Source organism: Gracilinanus agilis, chromosome 1 (genome assembly GCF_016433145.1).
Source record: "Gracilinanus agilis isolate LMUSP501 chromosome 1, AgileGrace, whole genome shotgun sequence".
Taxonomy (NCBI): Eukaryota; Metazoa; Chordata; class Mammalia; order Didelphimorphia; family Didelphidae; genus Gracilinanus; species Gracilinanus agilis.
The window spans coordinates 738,507,139-738,517,537 of record NC_058130.1 but is presented as its reverse complement, the minus strand read 5'-3'; the positions used below and the strand labels follow the sequence as shown (position 1 = coordinate 738,517,537).

The following is a 10,399-nucleotide window of genomic DNA, read 5'->3' as shown; positions in this document are numbered from 1 at the left end:
TTTCTTTCTTTCTTTCTTTCTTTCTTTCTTTCTTTCTTTCTTTCTTTCTTTCTTTCTTTCTTTCTTTCTTTCTTTCTTTCTTTCTTTCTTTCTTCCTACCATTACTTTCTGTCTTACAGTCAAAATTAAGTATTGATTCTAAGGCAGAAGGACTAGTAAATTGCAGGTAAGTGACATGCTTAGGGTCCTACAGCTAGGAAATGTCTGAGGCCATGTCACAACCTCAAACCTGATGTTTTAATTTCTAATGTGATAAAAATCAATAGATTATAACCCACATAAGCAAAAGACCTTTGGAAGAGTCCTTAATAATTTATAAGAGTATAAAGGGATCCTTGATAAAAAAACCTGAGAGCTGTGTTCTAGGAAATGATCTTTTTCATCAATGATTATTGATCTATCAGTATTTGTTATTCAAATTTAAATTATGTGTGTTCTTCAATATCACATATGGTTTAACCTTGAAACAAATTTTTAGAGTTCAGTTGTTTCCAATTCTTTGTGACTCCAGTTGGGGTTTTCTTGGTAAAGAACTGGACTGGTTTGCCATTTTATTTTCTAGCTCATTTTTTTAATAGAAAAATTTATTTAACTAATTAATTTAGAATATTTTTCCATGGTTACATGAATCATGTTCTTTTCTTCCCCTCCTCCTGCCCCCTTCTGTAGCCAAGGAGTAGTTCCACTGGGTTTTACCTGTGTCATTGATCAAGACCTATTTCCATATTATTAATATTTACATTAGGGTAATCCTTCAGAGTCTACATCCCCATTCATATCCCCATCCAACCTTGTGATCAAGCAGTTGTTTTTCTTCTGTGTTTCTACTCCCACAGTTCTTTCTCTGGATGTGGGTAGTGTTCTTTCTCATAGGTTCCTCAGAATTGTCCTGGGTCATTGCTTTGCTGCTAGTAGAGAAGTCCATTACATTCGATTGTACCACAGTGTATCCATCTCCATGTACAATGTTCTCCTGGATCTACTCCTTTGGCTCTGCATCAATTCCTAGAGGTTGTTCCAGTCCACATGGAATTCCTCCAGTTCATTATTCCTTTGAGCACAATAGTATTCCATCACCAACAGATAACAAAGTTTGTTCAGCCATTTTCTAATTGAAGGGCATCCCCTCATTTTCCAATTTTTTGCCACCACAAAGAGCGCGGCTATAAATGTTTTTGTACAAATCTTTTTCCCTATTATCTCTTTGGGGTACAAACCCAGAAGTGGTAGGGCTGGTTCAAAAAAAAGTCTTTTAAAGCTCTTTGGGCACAGTTCCAAATTGTCATCCAGAATGATTGGATCGATATATATATATGTGTGTGTGTGTGTGTGTGTGTGTGTGTGTGTGTGTGTGTGTGTGTGTGTGTGTGTATACCACATATATTTGTATATATCTTAATGCATTAATGTCCCAATTTTGCCACATCCCCAACATTTATTACTTTCCTTTGCTATCATTTTAGTCAATCTGTCTAGCTTATTTTTTATAGATGAGGAACTGAGACAAGGTTAAGTGACAAGCATAGGGTCCAAAGCTAGTAAGTATTTGAAGTCAGATTTGTACCTAGGAACATTAGTCTTCCTGGCTCCAGGCCCAACACTCTATCTGTTGTGCCACCTAGCTGACCTATGGCAAATATTTAACAAATATGAATGCTGTATCAAACTAAAGGATCCAAGACTGTTGATACTAAAATCTCTCTGGAGTTTGTGACTCTTATTTTGACCTTTAAGTTGTGCTTTTTGAACATAATTTCTGAAGGCAATATTTGCATACCATGCTACAGAGATGCCAGAAATATTGCTTTTGCTTATTTCTTGCTTTGGGATATCTTACTTTAGGGGCTATTGTGATGAGACAGTTCGAAAATCCTCAGATCCCATTAAATTTATCCAAGTCTGTCCTAAAAGAGCTCACTCTAGGTCATAGTTTCAAGGGAACAAGAAATCACAGATAAGTATGTGAATATTTCTTTTCCCTTGTATGAAGTTTTATGTTTTACATATATATGTGTGTGTGTGTGTGTATACACACATATATTTGCATATATCTTAATCATTCATTTAAGTCTTGGTTTGCAATGTGGGCATAGGTGTGACCTTCAGTTCTTAATGGCTGGCTTTTTACCAAGTTAGAAAATCTCAAAGTACGGATGCTTGTATAATTAATATAAAAATTTTGATATATATTGATATATATGATATATAATAACTTGATAACTAATGTATAGATTTTGAGTGGCATGTCACTAGAATATTAGTTATCAAATGATAAACTTGAGGGGCACAGAAACTCATGATGAAAATCTACTATATTATAGATGGATTATAAACTGTGTTGAATCAAGAAGTTGATAAACATTTATTAAGCACCTACTATGTGTGCAGGTGCTGTGTTAAGTACTAGGGATGCAAAAAAAGGGGCAAAAATATTTGCTTTCATGGGGTCCAGACACTATTAGAGGAGATAGACAAGAAAACAACTATTTATAAACAAGAAATGGATAGCATAAATTGGAGATAATCAATAGAAGGAAGGCTCTAACATTAAGGGAATCAAAAAAGGGTAGGGTTTTTGTCTATGGAGGGAATACTCATCTAAGGAAATCAGAGATCCTAGAAACATTAATAAGTTTTTAGTCAATACATAGGCTCACATAGTAGATTTTAGCCACAAAATATGGAAATCACCTAAATTCATTACCAATATCTTGCTCTGATCAATGTGATAGGCTTCTGATACACAAAAATCTTTCCTTTAAGAGGATTAGAAAAAATAAGAGGAGATGAAATTTGTCATAGACTTTGTACCTTTAAAGTCACATTTTAATTGAAGACAACTTAAGAATTCTATCAACTTTGCAATGGGGATTAAGTGACTTGCCCAGGGTCACACAGTTAGGAAGTGTCTGAGACCAGATTTGAATCCAGGATCTCCCATCTCTGGGCCTAGTTTCCAATACACTGAGCCACTTAGCTGTCCCCAGAATCTTATCAACTTTTGCAAGATGATAAAATCAGGTTTCACTTTAACATTAATTTTCAAAAAACATTAGTAAATTATATATCCCATGATTTGTTATCACTTCAAATATTGAGATAATAATGATAATAATAAATAATGAGACCAAATTTTTAATAATGTCTCAAGATAACCTAAAACTTACTTGAGTTATTTTTGAAATAATGGAAATTTAGAAAATATATTTCTGGGGATTGTATAGGAGGAAAATATGCAAGAAATTTGCTCTTTAAAAGTTAGAGGAAATTATTTTTTTCCTCTTGAGATTGGATTAAAAGTGCAAGCAGATAATCATGCTCATTTGGTCCATTTTTGACCTGGGATTTGTGCCCCTCCTTACTCAGTCAGGTAGATAAATCCATAAGATTTCTTTCCACTTTTCATTCTGATTGCTTCAAGGATTGCAAGAAAGGCAGCCTTGGGACTATGCCATTTATTATTACCAATGATAATTATATCTAGCTTTATGTCATCTTTTAAAAATCTGTAATATCATTTGAACTTCCCAACAACCCTGTAAGCTAGGTTCTATTATTATCTCCATTTTGTAGATGAGAAAACTGAGGCAGGTGGAGGGAGATTAAGTGACTTATCCAAGATAAGTGTGTTTGTTTTTTTTTAAAGTTAGTCTTTACCTTCTTCTGTCTCTGAATCAATATTATATTTTGGTTCCAAGGCAGAATGGTACCGGCTAGACAAGAGGGGCTGGGTTTGGAGTTAGGAAGACTCATCTTTCTGAGTTCAAATCTGGCCTCAGCCACTTCCTTACTGTCACCCTTGGCAAGTCACTTCACCCTATTTGCCTCAGTTTCCTCATCTGTAAAAGGAACTGGAGAAGAAAATGGCAAACCACTCCAGTATCTTTGCTAAGACAACACCAAATAGGGCCATGAAGAGTTGGTCACCACTGAAGTAACTGTGAAGAACAACAAAGTTGATATGTAAACATATATATGTATACACATGCACAAATACATATATGTATCTCTTCCACATCACAACTTTACATATAGAGGTTTGGATATATCACAGGTCAGCATGAGAAATTAAATGGGAATTTCTGGGGAGTTTTGCAGTCCTCAGAGAACACATGAAGGTCAGCTGACAACACAGGAAAAGTTTAGATACTCAGAAATGCATAAATATATGTATAGTATTGCATGATATCAACATAGTTGATCCTTTAATTCCACAAATATAGACAATTTCTTTTTAAAAGTTAAAATAAGTACAAAATTAAATTTTGCAAAAAAGAAAGCCAGCAGATGACAACACAAAGGCTAGAAATTTAGAGATAGCTTAAAAAGTTTAGTAACTCTCAAATATGTAGGATGCCGTAAACACCTCACAAGAAAAAGAAAAACTTCAAACTTCTCTGGTATTGAAGGGAGTCAAAAACTTTCACTCGACTATTACAGAGCTCCCATCTCTAGCCCCTCACAGTGTCTGTCTGTCTGTCTGTCTCTGTCTATCTATCTATCTATCTATCTATCTATCTATCTATCTATCTATCTATCTATCTATCATTAAGATTAGCAAAGCCCTAATAGACATTAAGTTCCTACTGAGTGTAACACTATCGGGCACCGAAGATACACTGAGGGAGTTTTCATGGTGTGGGAGAAAAAGTATGACACCGACTCCTGGTGTCGGAGAACGGGGTTGAATTCTGTCTCTTGTTCGACCTTTCTTGGCATTAAATTTCCCTAAGTCTGTTTTCTCATCTGTAACCTCTGAGATCTTTGCATAGGATAATAGCCAGAGTTCACAATTTTCAGAAAAGACATGCACTCTGTAAAGTGCTTTCTTCCCAACAATTATGGTAAGTAGGTCACGTAATTTATTATCAAAATTTTGCAGTGTAGGAAACTGAAGCCCAGAAGGGAGAGTGTGTCTAGATAGGTCTACATCTACAATCCTTTTAAGTTTACGTGCCTCCGTTTCTTTATTTGTAAAATAAGGAGGTTGGATTAAAGAGCCCCTGAGGTCTCTAGGAGTTTTACCACCACACTCTTAAAAAAAAAAAAAAAAAAAAACAAATACCTCTCACTTGCGCTTGCGCTCTTCGCTCACTGATCAGGGAGGCTCCCTCTGAGACTCATGAGACGTCACTCCTGCGCCTGCGCTCTCCCGTTTGGACTATTCCTGCGGACTCTCACCTCCCTCCTCCCGTAGGGTGGGGCCTCAGCGCGACTGACAGTTCTGTCTGCGCCTGCGCCCTTCCTAGTCTTTTACGGCGGCCGTAAAGCAGCTCTGGTTTCGGCTTCGGCTTCGGCTTCGAAGCTCTTGGTGAGTCTTCTCAGTCCTCGGCCCTCTTGTCTACACTTGTCTTGACCTCCCCTCCCCATGCGACGCCAGGTGGGGTTTTCACGGGCAAAGGGAGACGGATAGGTTGAGTCCTCTGAGCTGTGCTGGCCTTTGTTGCTCAGGTTAGCTTCTTCCTGTCTCTGGGCCGCCGGCTAGCACTGAGGGATCTCCAAGCACCTTTCCAGTTTTGGGGGGAGGGGCTGGAGAGTGTAGGTGGGGTCATACCCTGAGTCTTGGAGCCATTCTGAGACCCAGGAATGGGGGGCGGGGAGGGTGCCGCACAAAGGTCAGCATTCCTTATATTTAGAGGTGGAAGGGACCTCGCAGCGATCATGGAGCCCACTCACCTCTTATTTCACAGATGAAAAACCTGAGGCCCAGAGAGGTCAAGGGATTTATGTCAAAATTTGAATCTGGGACCCCAGTGGAGTGGGAGTAGGTTGGAAGGGTCGTCCCAAGGACTGAGGCTAGGAATCAATGAGAGATCTATGCCAGGGCTGAGTAATCCTCGATTTGAGAATCTGCAAGGTCTCTCCTAGCTCTCTTTGCCTGAGAATCGACATAGACTCTCCTTTTAACCCAAAATGTCTGTCCTAGTAACAACTTTTAAGAAAGGAGGACAAGGGCTAGGCAAACAGGGCTAAGTGACTTGCCTAGGGTCACACAGCTAGAAAGTGTTTGAGGTCATATTTGAATTCAGGTCCCCCTCCTGGCATGATTGGCCTGGTGGTCTGTCCACTGTTCTACCTCGCTGTTCCTATACTTTTTTTTTTTTTAAACTCTTACCTTCTGTCCTAGAATTATTACTAAATATCTTCCAAGGCAGAAGAGCAGTAAGAGCTAAGCTGTGCTCTTATCTGCTGGGCCAACTTTGCAATGACTTTCAATTGGGTAGATTTCCTGTTCAGCTACTGGTCCTCCCTTCTCTACTCTCTTCTCTGGACCCCCATGGACCTCCCAATTTAGAATCAGCAATATGAGAGTTCAAATCTTGCCTTAGACATTTCCCATTTTCAAGATTAAGCAAGTCACTTAGACTCTCAATTTCCTCATCTGTAAAATGGGGACAGGAATAGCACCTACCTTGCAAGGTTGTTGTAAGGATCAAATGAGATAATTTGTAAAGCATTGTGCAAACCTTAAAGTGCTAGATAAATGCTAGCTATTATTATTGTTATTATTTATCTGGTCTTCAAGGACTTGTGATTGATTTTGAACTAGTCTAACTTGTGACAGAGATAAGATCTTCGTAGGGAGTGTCTTGAGCCACAGTAAGGTTGGGAAAAAATCATTCCCATTTGCTATGTGCTTCTTTATATTTAACTATAGGTTGAGCTTTTATTTATGTTATTTTATTTTTATAACCCTTATCCTTACCTTCTGTCTTAGAATCAATACTACATATTGGTTCCAAGGCAGAAGAGTGGTAAGGGCTAGGCAATAGGAGTTAAGTGACTTGCCCAGGGTCATATAGCTAGGAAATATCTGAGGCCAGATTTGAACCCAGGACCTCCCATCTCTAGTCTTGACTCTCAATCCACTGAGCAACCCAGCTGCCCCTAGATTGGTCTTTTAACTGTAGACATATATAGTATATCCATCCTCAATTCCACCTAGCAAGCCTGTCCAGCTAGGTAAGACTTGCCAGTAGCTTTAGAGAACTCACAGGCATCTCCATGCCATGATAGTGGTTATAATGATAACCATAGTTTACATTTCAAAAATGAATTGCCATTTATAAAGCATTTTCTTTACAATAACCCTGGGAAGGGACAGCTGTGTGACACAGTGGATAGTGTCAGACTTGGAGTGAGAAGGCCTTGGGTTCAAATATGACCACAGACACTTCCTACCCATGTGACTCTGGGCAAGCCATTTAACCCTGATTGCCTAACCCTTACTACTCTTCTGCCTCGGAACCAATATTTAGTAGCAGTTCTAAGACAGAAGATAAGAGTTTTAAAGGAAAAAAATCCTGGGAAATGGGAAATGGGAAATGGTTAATAATTTAGTAGCTAGCATTTGTAGAATCCTTTAGGGTTTACAAAGGTCTTTACATATGGTATTGCATTTGATCCTTACAACAATGTTGGGAAGTAGGTGCTTTTAATTTCCCTAGTTCACAGATGAGGAAATTCAGTTGCCCAGGGTCAAGTAGCTAGTAAGTGTCTGCTGCAGGATTTGGTATCAAGTCTTCCTGACTTCACATCATGTGGTCTTTGCACTGTATCACCTGCAGGTAGTGTACATATAATTATCTTTGTTTTATAGAGAACAGATCTGAGGCCCAGAAAGATGTATGTGGCTAGATAGTGATTTGTATGAGGCTTTTAAGTGAACTGAAAGTTCAGTGTGAGGCAATAACCTGATTTGATAGCCAGAAGTGAGGTCACTGAGAGGCATAGTGCCCAGAATTCAGTTCAGTTCTGTGCAATAAGCATTTATTAAACACCTAGTATATTCTAGAAATTGGGGGATATGAAGACAAAAAGTGATATAGGCCTGCCCTGGTTAGGCCATATCTAAAGAACCTTGTGTCCCCAATGTTCTGGGGCTACTTTTTATGAAATACATTGGCAAGTTGACCAAAACTAGTTCAGATGGCTTCCCCCTAAAGGTGACCCTCTTTGGTCATATTCTTAGTGCTTTAAGTACCTCACACTGATAAAATTTATTGATGCTTGTAACAAGTGAGGGCATGTTTAGAAAAAGGGACCATGGTGGTAAGGCAACTAGAGATGATGCCATGCAGGCATTAGAGGAAGGAACTGGGTATGTTTGGCCTAGAAAAGAGAAGACTTGAGGTTGATGGAATACCTGGTTTTGAGCATACAAAGAGGCAGCATGATATGATGGGTGGAGAGCAGAGATTAAAGTTGGAAAGACCAACCTTTGTTCAGATGTGGCCTCTAGTATTAGCTGTGTGATCCTAAGGCTGACTTGGTTTCTAGGTGGAGGCAGTTTGATAGTGGAGTTGCTCAGATGAACTGGTGCTTTGTGTATTTATGTCATATGAGGAAGGGATTAGATTTGTTCTTTTTGGTCTCAGAGGACAGAATGAGGAGAAGGGGGTGAATGTCCCAGAGAGGCAGATTTGGATTCAGTGTAAGGAAAAACTTCCCAATAATGAGAGCTGCCCAAGAGTGGACTGGGCTCCTCCTATTTGGAAGGTAACATATTACCTACATGTAGATCATCAGTAGAGGCCAGATGATCATTTGCCAAATGTAATGTCCTGGGGAGCCTTGTTTGGGATTGAGTTGGACTAGATACTTTTGAGTACCCTTCCAGTTTTATGATTCTGTGGAAAGGTCATGTTTCAGGGCACGAATCGAATTAACAGAGTTTGGAGCTAGAACCCAAGTATCATGACTCAGGACTCTTTCTTACACTGTTGCTTCTCCTCCATTACAGACCCCTCTATACCTTCTGCCCCCAAGGTTGTTCCCACCACCTTGAGGTCATGGATGCACGATTTACTAGGGGGAAGTCAGCCATCCTGGAGCGGTCACTAGCAAGGCCCAAGACGGAAGTGAGCCTGAGTGCATTCTCCCTGCTGTTTTCTGAACTGGTTCAGTATTGCCAGAATCGTGTTTACTCCGTGGCAGAGCTTCAGGCACGGCTGGCAGAATTGGGCCAGCAGGTAGGCGCTCGAGTGCTGGATGGCCTGGCCACTCGGGAGAAGGGCGGCCGACGGGAGACACGGGTACTGGGTGCACTGCTCTTTGTCAAGGGTGCAGTATGGCGAGCGCTCTTTGGCAAGGAGGCAGACAAGCTGGAACAAGCCAATGATGATGACAAGACCTACTACATCATCGAGCGTGAACCACTCATCAACACCTACATCTCTGTGCCCAAGGAAAACAGCACACTCAACTGTGCCAGCTTCACAGCCGGTGTAGTTGAAGCTGTCCTCACTCACAGTGGCTTCCCTGCCAAGGTCACTGCCCATTGGCACAAGGGTACCACTCTCATGATCAAGTTCGACGAAGCTGTCATTGCCCGGGACCGGGCCTTAGATGGCCGCTGAGCTGAGGACAGGCTAAAGGAGGAGAGGGCCAGGCCCTTCTTCATACGTTGGAGCCATGGTCCTTTGTACCCCTGGATTGTTCCCATTGCCAGATGAACAACCCCCCTACCCTAGGCTTTCTACCATGATGTGAACCCTCATCACTTCTCCTGGCTCTTGACTCTCTCTATAGATTCTGGTGCCAGGGAGTATATTCCCTGGTGTGCTCAGGGAATAAGGGGCTCAGGTTCCTCTAGGCTTGACCAGGCTAACCTCTATAGTCTGGGTTTGGCCTGTTTTTATTTTTTTTTTCTCTGTCATCTCCTGGATGGTATGGGCATGAATGGAGGTGGGAAGAGGGGTGGGTCCATTCCTGTTACTCTGGCTTCCCTTAACCTTTGGTTTTTTTCTCTGCCTGTTTTCTTGGGGTACTCAGGGTAGGGGCTTCTTTACACTGTTAGTTGAGGAGACAGTGAGACTAACCAGGGAAGAAAGGCAGTTTCCCTTGAAGAAATTCTACAGTCATCTTGCCTGGACCCTCATCTGCTCTTCAGAAGCAGTGTTGGGGGATATCTGTTTTGAGCAGGGGTTGGCAACCTATGGCTCTCGAGCCATATCTGGCTCCACCTCCCAACCGGCCAGTCCAGGCAGAGCCCCAGGATGTGCCCCAGGGGGCTCTTCAGCCCCCGCCCCATATTCCAGCACCTTCTGTCTCCATCCTCCTCCTTCTGAAGGTGTTTATGGCTCTCACGGCCAAAAAGGTTGCCGACGGTTGATTTTGAGGATGCCCTGGTCTGCTTCCTGTGGGTGGGGTCCCATGTTCTATCCCATGACATACTGGCTAGGGATCAGAAACTTCGCCTGTTCCAGTGGTTCATACTCCTGCTTGATTAGGAGTAGTACCTAGCTTCCCCCTCATACCCTTTATCAGTCCCAAACCTGGTCCATTCTTTTAGTGGATATTATATAGTCAGAGGCAGAAGGTTTTGGTTTCCATTCCTGTTCTAGAGAAGGAATATGGTCAAATTTTAAATTAAATTTATCCTCTTTTCAGTTCCTTC

General features: G+C 41.1%; 1 protein-coding gene across 1 annotated transcript; it reads left to right on the top strand.

Moving 5' to 3' along the window:
• The first annotated feature begins 5,286 nt into the window (after nt 1–5,286).
• On the top strand, nt 5,287–9,992 carry TRAPPC5 (trafficking protein particle complex subunit 5). The gene is made up of 2 exons (XM_044658701.1): nt 5,287–5,311; nt 8,744–9,992. The coding sequence occupies exon 2, from the start codon at nt 8,793–8,795 to the stop codon at nt 9,357–9,359; it is 567 nt and encodes a 188-aa protein (XP_044514636.1). The 5' UTR covers nt 5,287–5,311; nt 8,744–8,792; the 3' UTR covers nt 9,360–9,992.
• Nucleotides 9,993–10,399: the final 407 nt, after the last annotated feature.